The sequence below is a fragment of the Nakaseomyces glabratus genome, chromosome B (genome assembly GCF_010111755.1).
Source record: "Nakaseomyces glabratus chromosome B, complete sequence".
In the NCBI taxonomy this organism is placed as follows: Eukaryota; Fungi; Ascomycota; class Saccharomycetes; order Saccharomycetales; family Saccharomycetaceae; genus Nakaseomyces; species Nakaseomyces glabratus.
The window spans coordinates 1-14,155 of NC_088952.1; the positions used below are offsets into that span (position 1 = coordinate 1).

Sequence of the window (14,155 nt, forward strand, 5' to 3'; positions counted from 1 at the left end):
ACCCAGACCCCACAGCACCCAGACCCCAGACCCACAGCACCCAGACCCCACAGCACCCAGACCCCACAGCACCCAGACCCCACAGCACCCAGACCCCACAGCACCCAGACCCCACAGCACCCAGACCCACAGCACCCAGACCCCACAGCACCCAGACCCCACAGCACCCAGACCCCACAGCACCCAGACCCCACAGCACCCAGACCCCACAGCACCCAGACCCCACAGCACCCAGACCCCACAGCACCCAGACCCCACAGCACCCAGACCCCACAGCACCCAGACCCCACAGCACCCAGACCCCACAGCACCCAGACCCCACAGCACCCAGACCCCACAGCACCCAGACCCCACAGCACCCAGACCCCACAGCACCCAGACCCCACAGCACCCAGACCCCACAGCACCCAGACCCCACAGCACCCAGACCCCACAGCACCCAGACCCCACAGCACCCAGACCCCACAGCACCCAGACCCCACAGCACCCAGACCCCACAGCACCCAGACCCCACAGCACCCAGACCCCACAGCACCCAGACCCCACAGCACCCAGACCCCACAGCACCCAGACCCCACAGCACCCAGACCCCACAGCACCCAGACCCCACAGCACCCAGACCCCCACAGCACCCAGACCCCACAGCACCCAGACCCCACAGCACCCAGACCCCACAGCACCCAGACCCCACAGCACCCAGACCCCACAGCACCCAGACCCCACAGCACCCAGACCCCACAGCACCCAGACCCCCCACAGCACCCAGACCCCACAGCACCCAGACCCCACAGCACCCAGACCCCACAGCACCCAGACCCCACAGCACCCAGACTACACTCCACCCAGACTACACTCCACCCAGACTACACTCCACCCAGACTACACTCCACCCAGACTACACTCCACCCAGACTACACTCCACCCAGACTACACTCCACCCAGACTACACTCCACCCAGACTACACTCCACCCAGACTACACTCCACCCAGACTACACTCCACCCAGACTACACTCCACCCAGACTACACTCCACCCAGACTACACTCCACCCAGACTACACTCCACCCAGACTACACTCCACCCAGATTAAACACCACCCACACTACACACCTCATTGACCAAATTCTGTTACGTAATGTTTAAATTGTATTATAACTATAATTCATTTTTAATTACGATTGTTTATTTTCTATTTATAATCATAATATGAAATTCTTAACAAGTACTTGATCATATGGCAGTCACTTCACACAAATATCAGATATCCCAAATATGTTATAGGTTACACCATTTACATACTAACCTATAAACAATACACTTTCATTGAATTATATTTATATTGGTTACTAAACAGTTACCATTATCATATTGGTATACTTGTATATTATAGTGTATGATAGTCTACAAAGACATTTAATCATCTATTCAAAGGTATAGATTGATATTGTTATAGCTCTTGTTCATTTTCATATGTCATTCGGATTTAGGATTATCTAGTACTTTGAATCCCTTTCATAGTTGAGCCTTAGATATATATGTACAGATAATATACTCTACAAATGTCTTTTGATGAATGTATATACCGGTACTGAAATATGTACAGTGAACTTTTTAATCTATCTACATGATATTCAGGACTCATTGTGGTGCACGTTAACCTGTTTCTGATAGCTCACATTAAACTAACCACCAGAAATCCTCTCCTCATTACCAAAATATATATTATTGGAACCCTACACAACCCTATCAAGCCCTAACTGTAACAACTAAAAACCCTACTTACCCAGACAAGTGAACAAAGCTCCAACCCTAATCTAGCCCTAAGAGTTTTACTATACCCTATGTAACCCTAAAAAAGATGAAAATCTGTTCTTGAGATATGTTTTGACTCCAACATGAATGCTCTTCACAGAAACGTAACATTCTGGGTAAAAGTACTGGACAGATATCGTCGTATTCATAAGCATTTATAAATCACACATGATATTGCATTGATATGTGTTGTGTTGTGGAGGAATTCATTGTTTCAGGAATACATATGGGAATCCTACAAAGTCATAATAACTACATCATGATAACAACTTCATCTAATGATCATTGTCAAGTAAATGTTGATAAAGTAAATATTGGTGACAAGTGATTGAAGTATATATGGTAAAGTCAAGAAAACTTCATAAAATAAATTGGATAGTTCATTTCATCAACCTGCTTAGTATTCAGCCAACGATGTATTACAGTAAAAAAAGTCTTCAGTACTTCATAGGTTTGCACTCTTACAAGATTACAATAATACAGTACTATCCTATTGGTTGCATAGTTTTATCCCATCTCAATGTAAACCATGTATTTCTAACTCCTATCATCAATCCTATCAATGAATCTTTGTCAGAGTTCAGATTCAATCAGATGAACTGCAACATTTCAGGAAGAACTGTTGTTCTAGAGCAGAGTGGTTATTGTACTACAACAACGCCTCGTTGAACACAACACCTCGCGTTTTTCGCAACTCTCAACGGGGCTGGGTAAATCAAATTGCTTTGTCGACTGTCTCGTAGAACGCAAGGTCCCGCGTTTTTCGCAACTTAGATATCTGGACTTGCAGGCTCAGCTTGGCCTACTACCCGGAACAAAGTACGTGACAGTGGCATGCTACTGTGATTCCACCATCTCAGAAAAGGTCTTTTGTAGGAGGGTAGGTAAATGAAGAGATAGTGAATTATACATGGTATAAATTAAAAGCATTAATGTTCAAGGTTGAACATACCCAACAACATGTTTTACTTTTGAATTTCTGTCCGTAAACTTAAAAGATGTGGAAACACAAAGCTTTACCTAAAACATTTACATAACAGTTGTGGTTTCCGTATATCAACAACTATTAGAGAATTAGCAAAAGATGAAAGTAAGTGGCATCCTTTTGATGTATAAATTGAGATGTTTAACCATATCTTATAGCAAAACTAAAGAATAACTCTATTGTACACCCCTTCTCAGACACGACATTAATGCCTTACCAGGTTCGTAATTATTCCATTCAGAACAATTCACACTTATAGCTACTGTTCGATAATACATGCCTCATGCCAATCAGCTGTCCTCAGTTGCACGGAGATCAGGTTAGGTTATCTATATGAAATATGCCGTGTAGTTTACTTTACTCATATAATACAGACTCAATGCATGCAATCTCCGTAGAATAATGTACAATGTTTGGATTGAAATTCACATCAAAATCCTTGAGCAAAACAATATACTATGTCTGGAATCACAACTCTCAATCCATCGACAATGTACTATCGAATTCAAATAAGAAACTTTCTCATATCCACATATGGATAGTATCACGACCTGTAAATTCATTGTACAAGTCTTCCTACACTATTATTGGTTTTGTATCATGCCATGTGTGTGTAAGAGAGAATAACAGTCATAGTTCATACACTGTAAACTAAATATTTCCTCTCTCTTCGACTCGATTTAACAATTTTGTTAAGTTTTGAATGATTCAATATTGAACAACAGCACATTACTGTGGACTTCGAAGCTGTATCAATTGCTTGATAAAGCCAACTATAAATACAACCTTTATGGTGTCAGGTTTTATTGAATATAGTTTGTCAAGTTGCCCCAGCGATAATGAACTAATTTGTTTGTATATAATGGCCATCCTAATGAATTTCCGCATACTATGAGGTAGTTGAACAACAAGATCGGCATCCATCACTGGGATGTATGGTTGTATATTTTATTGTGACTGGTTTGTTTAGAGTAACTTGAATAAATATGATGAATCAATTTGACCACCGAACCTCGATAGAGTCCTATTATTAATCAAAATAATTGTTTCAAAAACATATCTTTTAGTATGGGGATTATTAATTATACACCTATAAATACACTTCTAAATATTAAAGTATTGATATGGGTGAGGCAAGAAGGTGTATTAGATAAATTACATTTTTTGGTAACGTCAATGAAACTGTAAGTATCACCCAGTTTTTCTTGATAACTATTGGGTACTTCAACACCCACGAGAAATGCCAACATGTTTAAAAATATTCCTTCTCGTACAATTATACATACTCGGACTCACATGATTACCGTCACTGCTCACATCTCGCGTTTTTCGCAACTTGGTCAGTTTTCATTTAAACAGAGGCCTATGTTCGGCAGCAGTGTTCCAGAAACACATGAAAAACATTCTATCAAAGAGAAAATATTTACTATTATAACAAATACATAAATATAAAAACTCCTTAAAAAATATATTCAAATTCGAACTGGATTACAATAAACCCAGCAGTGTAAATGAATGTTGCTGCATAACGAACTAGATAATTAGGGGATCTCTCCAACTTTATATGACCTTAAGACTATAATAGCATTGCCATTGCTTTCCCCCAATAGTAGTGTGATTAATTAATAAAACAAACATCATGTAAAGTTATATCCATGATTCAACGAACGTGCATTTAGCACAATTATTATCTTAATTCAGATAATAGTCGGCTTAAGCCATGCCTAACAGAATCAAGATAGTCAATGATGTGGATAGTAGAATGGTATTAAATTTGATCTTGAATGTAGAACCTGCACCATGGAAGATGGAGGCAGTTTGGGTCTGGGACACCTTATTGCCACTTTCAACAGCAGAAGCTCCTGTAGGAGCAAACATCTCCAAAGAGCTACCTTGGTCTGTCGAATGACCGGCATTAGATGTGGTGCCTTGACTTAGAGCAACTTCTGTAACAATAGTTGGGTTAGGCTTGTCATTGACAGTCTTAGCACTAACACCGTTTTCAGAACCAACAAGTGAGGTGGTATGCATGCTTGGTGAAGTTGTTTGGCTCTCAACGTGGGATTCCGAATTAGAGCATGGAGCAGTAGTGGTTATAGTAGTTGGCTTGCCGTTGGAGTCGGTGGTGGTGATGTGGGACACAACTTCGGTCTCAACACTGCCGTTGGACTTCGTGACAACTGTGGTGTAGTCTGCGTTGCTTGAGCATACAGTGCATGGAACAGTGGTGACGATTGTGGTAGGCTTACCGTTGGAGTCGGTGGTGGTGATGTGGGAAACAACTTCGGTCTCAACACTGCCGTTGGACTTCGTGACAACTGCGGTGTAATCTTCATTACCATTGTGTTCAGTACATGGAGCAGTGGTAGTTATGGTTATAGTTTGGCCGTTGGAGTCGGTGGTGGTGATGTGGGACACAACTTCGGTCTCAACACTGCCGTTGGACTTCGTGACAACTGTGGTGTAGTCTGCGTTGCTTGAGCATACAGTGCATGGAACAGTGGTGACGATCGTGGTAGGCTTGCCTGCGGCGTCTGTGATGATGATGTGGGACACAACTTCGGTCTCAACACTGCCGTTGGACTTCGTGACAACTGTGGTGTAGTCTGCGTTGCTTGAGCATACAGTGCATGGAACAGTGGTGACGATCGTGGTAGGATTGCCGTCGGAGTCGGTGGTGGTGATGTGGGAGACAATGTCGGTCTGGACAGAGCCGTCCGCGTTGGTCACGACAGTGGTGTAGTCAGCACCGCTGGCAGCTGGGGCTGGGAAGGTGGTGACGATGGTGGTAGGATTGCCGTCGGAGTCGGTGGTGGTGATGTGGGAGACAATGTCGGTCTGGACAGAGCCGTCCGCGTTGGTCACGACAGTGGTGTAGTCAGCACCGCTGGCAGCTGGGGCTGGGAAGGTGGTGACGATTGTGGTTTGATTGATGCTGGATGCAAGCTTGGTGATGTGGGAGACAATTTGGTTGTGTGATGTTCTGGTAAGGCTCGTTATAGGTGTTGTAAGATTGGAGTCAACAGAATTATAAAACGTTGAGGTGATGGGGACCATTATGTTGCTTGAGTTTGTTACGTTTATGGCCGAGGCATTATTAAATTCATAATTATTTTGATATGTGCTCATTGTAGCAGTTACTATGCTATTTGGTCCACTTGAAGAGACATTCGCAACAGTATCTATGAGAGTAGTTGTTTTATCGACCGTAGACACACTATATCTACCACTACTTGATATAGGAGAGTAATTAGAAAAACTAAAAGTGTAGTTTCTCGACATTAGTGTTGTTTTGGTGCTCCTACTATTATTTTCTGTAATAGTAATCGTTTCTCTAATTACCCCGGTTTCCATTTCACCAACAGTCATTGTGGTATAATAAGTGAATGGTAGCCCATTATAGCCGATACCCGTTACTCTACTAATAATTTCTGTCTCAGTTGTACTTTCATTGACCTTGGTTAAGGTATAGACAGCTGGAGGTACATATATTGTAGTATTACCAATAACTGGTATATCATTTTTATTATATGTAGAATAAAATGACACGGTCTCTGAAAATCCCAGTTCATTGGTTGTTGTATATGGATCGGGAACCTGAAATGAATACAATGGTATCTCGACACATGGTTGACAAACAGATGGAGCTAAATTTGGTGGCGGTCCAGTATATCTCACAAAGTTATAATTATTATAATTTACATCTTGAATCTTGATGGAACGAACTATTTCGAAGTTAGACTCATTGTAACCAACACCGATAAAGACTGTGAACTTCTGTAAGCCTGCAAGACCTGTTGAAAATGTTGCTACACCACTCAAGGAATCATAAGTTACTTTTTTAATGGGAAAGTGAGGATATAGGAATCCATTTCCATTTCCTAGGCCATATACAGTAACAGTTTGTCCGTTACTTAATGCGACAACAGAGGAAGAATCAGACAAATAAATAGTTTGTTGACGAATATCAAAGTTATAAATATTAAAAAGCGAGTTTTCACCAATAGAAATACATCCTCCACCTTGAATTGTATTTTGTAAAAGAAAGGTAGTGTTGGCTAAGCATACTGTACAGGTGTTTATCCAGTTATTACCATTGCTAATTTCTAACTTTTGTGGATGATCGGCATCGATACCTTTTGAATATAGGAAGCCTGTGTTTGTTATTGGATTGGAATAAATACCTATTGTATCACCAAACCTTGATGTAAACATCATTCTTCCTGTATTAGTAAATCTACCGTCATTAACTGTCCATGAACCAGGAGATGAACTTTGCCTGTCGTCAACAACGACTGTACCTTCATTACGAAACTCAAATGGAACAGTGTAAGCGTGACCAGATGAGATAGAAAAACCTCTTTCGTCATTGTTAACATAATAAAGAGCACCTCCTTTGTCGACTCTAACAATCTGGTACATAGGAACACTGTTCGTATCTTGGAATGCTAAATAGGCACCTCCTAGAATAACGTAACCATTTTCATATCCACTCGGATTATTTCCGTATACAATTGTATCATTACCAATAACAGTTTGAGCAGAAACATTTATACTAATAGAGAAAATTGCCATTAGCATCAACTTCAATTTCGATAATGTTAATTTTTTCTTCATCATATAAGTAGCACAGACAAGTTATCTCGATTATCTTTTTATGTGTAAAATTGCTATATTTGAAAGCTGTTTTTTTTTAAATGTTCCTTAACAGTTTTATTTGCTTTTCTTAATTTTCAGAATAGGCAGCTAAGAAATAAATCTAATTCTCAATGTTTAAGTACTAGTTCTGCCATGTGATATTAAATATAATTCTATTTGCACGTTTGTTGGAGCAATATAGAAACAATCTTTCAATAGCAGATGTTACTTAGATCATTGGTATAGTATGCCAGCATCAATACAGACTAAAGAATTAAACTAATGGTGTGGAGCTAGAGAGATTTTTTTACTGTTTTTATGATCTTTTAAGGAAATTAGTATCCTTTATTCTGGTGGTCTTTCATGATAACTCCTGCGGTTTTTCAAAACTTAAGTAAGTGCTAGAAATTAGATACAAAAATAAGGCCAGAACTTCTGTTCACTATTGTTTTTATAAAAGCATTTGTATCTCTCTTCAAACATTTTCTAGGCTTAAACAATAATTTTACTGAATGCCACTCTAGCTCCTAGTGAAGATAAATGTCGCTTGTAGGCAATGCATAGATATTGAGAAATTAAGAAAGTTAATTATTTGGCGATATCAGCAGAGGGGTTCATAAATTTCTGGTTTATTAACATAGTTGCAGTACTGGTTATTATTGATTATTGTCAGTTAGGTTTGCGACATTACTATTTAGGGTAATAAAACTGTTGTGAGAAATTTTTTATTTCCCTTTATTCTATAATACATTCGAATTGTAATAATCGGTATTTCTATTTATTAAGTGTTTTTATTGTTTATTGAGTTGGTATTATTAATGTCTTTATTTTACTAAGCTTAACTGAACTAATAAAAAACACAAAAATATGTGCAAAAGACAAAAAATTCCAATAAATTAATTCTTATTGTTACATGATTGTGGTACGCTATAGCCACGATTTTATTGGAAGTATTATGATAATGACACAATTTTGACGATTTAATGATGGACTTTATATTACACTATTGATGACAGTATCTATACTTTAATAGATTGTACAATAATTTAACAAAATTTCTGTTTTCTTTACAAGGTAGATATCTCACAAACTATAATAGGTAGATAGGGCTGTTATGTAGCTATTGTATTACTTAAAAATTAATTTCTCACTGGAATTGTTTTATCTCATTAAAGCCTGGTAAACTATTTACTTCTGAGCCCAGTCTATACTAATCTATAATAACTAGTTTATTACTTTACTTTATTGTTGCTTTAATTTGAATTCAAAATCTCTATCAAATAATCCAAATATTTTTACATTCATTGATGTTATTGGTGTTTCTGTTGTTCTTGGTAGTTAACAGTGCTACTAAGATAATAAAAATTTAGACTAGTTTGTCTTGAATTAGAGCAAGTTTTCGTACAATATTGATCTAGGCTTTTATTAACCAATTTAATTCTTGAATGAATGAAATTATTCTTTTTAGTGATCAAGTTACTAATGTGTGTTTTAAAACCACAGGCCTTAGCTATCAGTAATTAACAGCGTTCAGTTCTATGATAATAATGAAATCGAAATTACCGTAACCTGTCAAAATATATATGAAATACTACATAGGTGTTATGTTAACGTCATTGAAATGGTAGTGCAAACCCATTTCCGAGACCAAAACCCGTAAGAGTTATCTTAATGTCTGGTATGAATATCATGAACTTTAAAAATGTGTAGGTAGTAAAGGCAAAAAAAAACAGGGTAAATACAGCACTATACTGGAGTGAGACATTATTTTTTAAAAAACACGCAAACTTAATCGTTTTGAAAAATCAGGGAATATATTTTTGCTCTAAATATTGGTTCATATTGTCGATATACATATTATTATGTATCATATTAGTAACAATTGACGAGCGATGGAGTAAAGTCCTCTATTTGCAACAGTAACAATATCTCAACGATATGTTCAAAAATAGAAAACATTACCCATAAAATGAAAAAAGGAAAAAAAATGTGTGATACCTTAAAAATTGAACTTACTTTTCTACATTTTAAATTTATTTGATCTTATCTATGTGGTACTATAGATAATGTATTTATCCTGATCCTGCCTTTGACTTGATTAGGCCAATTCGCTGCTGACTAATAATCTATATGTGCCAACTTTTAAAATAACAATTTAATGCAATTAAAGATAATTATTTGTTTCTTTTTTATTTATATATTGTATAGTGATGTTAATATAATTGGAATCTTCAATGAAATGCAAGACACTCAAGTAAAATAATATAACTTGAAATTGTGATATGAAATGTTGATAAAAAGTGCACATAGAATATTATAAATAAAATCAGAGGGAGGTAATACATACAGAATATAAGTTTATGTACATGTATTGCTTTTTCTACAAAATTATTATGGGGAAATTAAATGATATCAGCCTTAACAGAAATGAATGCAAAAATAAGACCTTATTTTGCTATATATTCCTCATTCCATTAATAACTTTCATGGTCTTGCTGATAAAAGTAGCCAACGGTTTATATTTTACCAAGGTCTATATGTAAGGTATATATCACATTATAAATTTTAGTATAGCCAGTTAGTAACAAAACATGTACCGAACTAGACCTGAGGTATCTTTAGGTTCTGCCTATCTATCTACAGTAGCACAAACTTGTTCCTGATATATTTTGTCAATTAATAAATAAAACTTGATTTGATAAAAACAGGTAGAATACTTTGATCACGATAGGTAGCTCTCATATAACTTTTCAAACAATTTTGTAAATGATTAATGTTTTTAATTATGTTAAGAGAAATTACGATCAAAATTTTGAATTAAATGAAGTGGCAGGTATATCTATGTAGTTGAATTTGTCAGTTGGCAATATTTATTTAGCTAATTAAAAAATATGGTCACAGTTGATATGATATGAGTTAATAAGGTCAACGAATTAATAAAAAGTATCTGATAATTATTCTTCCTCAATTCACATAGTTCTCTTCAATGGCATCGTAATTATCTTATATGTAGAAACTGTTTAATATTTGCTTTTTTATGTTTCGGTGTTTTCAAATTCGGAACCATCTCAGTACTTCTGTATTTTGCGGTAATTTCTGATTTTTTTTTTCCTTCAAAATCACCTCGAAAGTCACTTTTGTCAGCAAAAATATTCTTCAACAATTCAAATATACTGAAAAAGGAAATGAAAAATCATTTTTTCATCTCAGATCGTGTGAGTATTTATTTTGAGATGACGTCACAATTTTTTTAAAAACAAGCATTTGCACACTGCTTTTTATTATTTATGTCTTTTTGGTCATAACATTACTCATAATATTGTTCAAGTAGTAGTTAAAAGGTTAGCAATTCTTTCAAACATATAACAATTTGGCTATGGGTTTCATACGCAAGCTTAGGGAGCAAGTAAATAATGTCCACTCATGACTTGCCATTAGATTGGACTACGGCTTAGTCGTGTGTACCATATCAATACAGTTGCTTAGAAAGGAATGTACTTTTTTCAGAAGTCAACTCAAACATGTGGAAATGCTTACATTTTAGTTAGTAATTACTGCAAGGGTGAACACAATATAAAGCATTACTCTCTCACTTTCAGTACGTAATTACTTAGTCCAGCTATTAACTATTGAGTAGTTCCACATCACTTGATAGTACATCTATCTTACGCTTTACCTTTAAATTTTATAACAATTAATATCAATATTACTTATTTTTATATAAGTTCAGAAACACAGCTACAAACAAATTATTATTAGAATGGAAAGGTCTAGGAGAACAATCCAGAATATCGTTTGAAATTTAGCAATCAATGAAATCCAGAACAGACAAGTTGGCAAAGTTATTGGTTTGTTTTATTCTAGTTCTCGATTAGTGTTATTCAGCAGTCGTTCAAGTGCTTTCTCTATCATTTTTAGAGAACTAATGAGAATTTAGTGGTTTTTTCTTAGAAGTATATGACTTTTGAGCTTAAGCAGATCGATTATGATAGGTGGCTCATTGAGTATCAAGAAATTATGATAAATAATACTTTGAAAAGATATATCTTAGTAATATCCTTTAGTGCGTCTACATAAATTCTTGATTTAAATAAAATAGGCATTCGCTTAATGGTGAACCAAAAGTGATATGGATTATGAAAGTGAAATCTTTATATTTTGTTTAACTCTTAGCCAAGTAAAATGTTTCCCTATCAAATAGTTTAGTTCAAGCACTATATCCAATGTATGTATTAGCTTTTGAATAAGTCAACTAGTGTAGGAAAAGAACTAAACCAAACTTGACTATTTGTTTCGTCGATCGTTATGTTTAAAGTCTTCCAATATAAAAAAAAATGGTTGCTAAGAGATTCGAACTCTTGCATCTTACGATACCTGAGTGCTCCTGAGTTTGTTAACCCAGTAAGTATTTTTCAACTTGAATCAGGCGCCTTAGACCGCTCGGCCAAACAACCACTTAATTTATATTTTCTTGGGCTTGGTTGCATTAATATATTGTACGTATATAGATCATGTGAGCTAGTTAGAATTGGAAGCTACCTATCATGAAGAGTAAGATCTACAGGTCTCCACGACAATATTCCCATGAATACTAAATTCAATGACGCTAGATCATTTATTCTTAATAATTCAACAAGATCCAAACTATTTGGGTTTACATATATAACTTAACTAACATCGATTAATTCTTCAAGATAGGATTTTTTTTATATATCTTTGTTGTATTTACCAATGCTTGTATTACGAAGAGTCCATGAGTTTTTTCCTTTGTATATTTTGTTCTAAGATAAGTAAATAATATATAGATGTTTTTGGTATTTGCAATTCCTAATCAGTAAGTGCAGTCACTATCGATGTTCTTATAAATGTCCTCATGATAATAAGCTTTTAAAGTACTCACAGACTAAAATGAGTAAGGCCATCTATAAATAATGAACTCATAGTTTGTCTAACATTACAGAATGGGACCATGATTTGAATAAAAACCTTATCAATTGTTATAAAAATTTGAACAATGGTGAAGTTAAAAGCTTTATGAATGCCTTATACAGTTTACAGATAGGCAAAAAAATTAAATGTTATGCCTTCCTAATATTTATACACTTTGAATTTCAGTAATCACTATTGTTATTAAACTTTACTGCACAGTTTCTCATCTTATTGATTTTTCCAATGCAGTAAATTACTCACGAATTTGAAAGCTATAAAACATGTTGCTACCTAATAGTAAAGCGTTCTCTGAATTGTCACATTGATAAAACAAATAATATTATAGGAACTACTTGATTGCGCAAATTGAAGTTCCTGACGCTCCAACTAGTTGAATATTTCAACTAGTAGAATACTGAAAGGGAGCAATTGACATTTCTAGTTTAATCTTTTAAAAGTAAATGTAAAAGCTATAACTGTAAGAAATCTATGTGTTTCATATTGTTAGCTTAAGGTATGCGCACGCATAGAGCCAAGATAATTCCTTATTTGTGATTGTAAATATTAATCAATAATGCTTTCTCTAGTATTTTTTTGTTTAAGCTGTAGTGGCGAAAATAAGCCAGTTTCGAAGCTTGATGAAATGGCAAACGTACATATTATAGTGCTTTGCCTGATATGACATAATGATGTCTAGCAAAAAATGTTAAATGATGATATCCATTATAAGACAGAGAGATTTGAATATATATATTGTGTTTCTTATATTTTGTTAATTACTGTCAATCTCATCTTTTACATTCCTACGAATACTAAGAATATTGATCCACTCCAAATGGTAGTCTTTTCGTATCATGTGATTTTCTATATCTGACGCTGTTGCAATTGTAGAGTAATTAATGTGAGCACTTTGGACCTTCAAAATAAGCAGGAATATAGTTTCTTAATGGTAGTTGTTAATTTTGCAGTCAAAGCGTAAGTATTTTATTATTCAGCAGATGAAGGTGCAATTTTTTTCTTTAATTAAAAATGTTAGTATATCAAACTCTTTCTTTTGACGCTGAGGTGATGAGGCCGCAGGAGTACCTTGGGGATAAGCAATCAGTATGTGTATTTGTGGGGGCGATGGCGAGAGGCCACGACTCCTTTGCTGATGAATATGTAGATGACAAAATAGCTATATCTAACTACCCGCTCTCCGCCTCCGTCGCCTGCTCCAAGTTCTGTCATGGCGCTGAGGACGCATGGGCCATTATATAATTTACAAACCCACACCGAGGACTCGCAAAATTAAACTGCTGCGCGAATATGTCCCAAATATTTTGATCCGTTTCTGGGGCGTTCCAAGCTTCTGAGAGAATGACGGAGAGTGTATTTTGTTTGAGGCCGGTGCCTAATTGGGCATAGTATGTACGAAATGCCATAAAAGCGTTCATAGGTCTTTTCTTACTGCTGGATTTCGATTTTAAAACATTTCCGATGGAAGTATTGAAGTGATGAGATATGAACTTATCTATCTCCCATGATGTTTCAATATCGATGATATTGATACCTGACTCAAATGAGCTCGTCAGTTTCATCCTTTCTTCTCTAATTCGCTTTAGTAACACAGGGTGAGGGGGTGGGATCTGAAACTTGTTCGGTTTAGTTAACAGCATGTTAAGACCAAAGGAGCTCTTTGTGGAACTACAGCCCAGAAAATCGGAGTGTTTTTCAGGATATTTTTGGCTTCTGAGTCTTTTATTTGTTCTAACCCTGAATTTTGTGGCAGTATACTTCATAGTCAGTGT

General features: G+C 36.3%; 3 protein-coding genes and 1 non-coding gene across 4 annotated transcripts; 1 reads left to right on the plus strand and 3 right to left on the minus strand.

Moving 5' to 3' along the window:
• Positions 1–4,511: 4,511 nt before the first annotated feature.
• Positions 4,512–7,379, minus strand: GVI51_B00011 (uncharacterized protein; the record flags this gene model as incomplete). The annotated part of the gene is made up of 1 exon (XM_065626588.1): positions 4,512–7,379. The coding sequence occupies one exon, from the start codon at positions 7,377–7,379 to the stop codon at positions 4,512–4,514; it is 2,868 nt and encodes a 955-aa protein (XP_065482660.1).
• A 4,392-nt stretch (positions 7,380–11,771) lies between these two features.
• Positions 11,772–11,890, minus strand: tL(CAA)1. The gene is made up of 2 exons: positions 11,853–11,890; positions 11,772–11,815 (listed from the first exon to the last, which is right to left on the minus strand). It is a non-coding gene; the product is annotated as a tRNA-Leu (tRNA).
• A 1,504-nt stretch (positions 11,891–13,394) lies between these two features.
• On the plus strand, positions 13,395–13,625 carry GVI51_B00055 (uncharacterized protein; the record flags this gene model as incomplete). Its single annotated transcript, XM_002999468.1, has 1 exon — positions 13,395–13,625. The coding sequence occupies one exon, from the start codon at positions 13,395–13,397 to the stop codon at positions 13,623–13,625; it is 231 nt and encodes a 76-aa protein (XP_002999514.1).
• HMLALPHA1 (transcriptional co-activator mating type protein alpha) lies at positions 13,592–14,146 on the minus strand (the record flags this gene model as incomplete). The annotated part of the gene is made up of 1 exon (XM_444980.2): positions 13,592–14,146. The coding sequence occupies one exon, from the start codon at positions 14,144–14,146 to the stop codon at positions 13,592–13,594; it is 555 nt and encodes a 184-aa protein (XP_444980.2).
• Between the last annotated feature and the right edge of the window lie 9 nt (positions 14,147–14,155).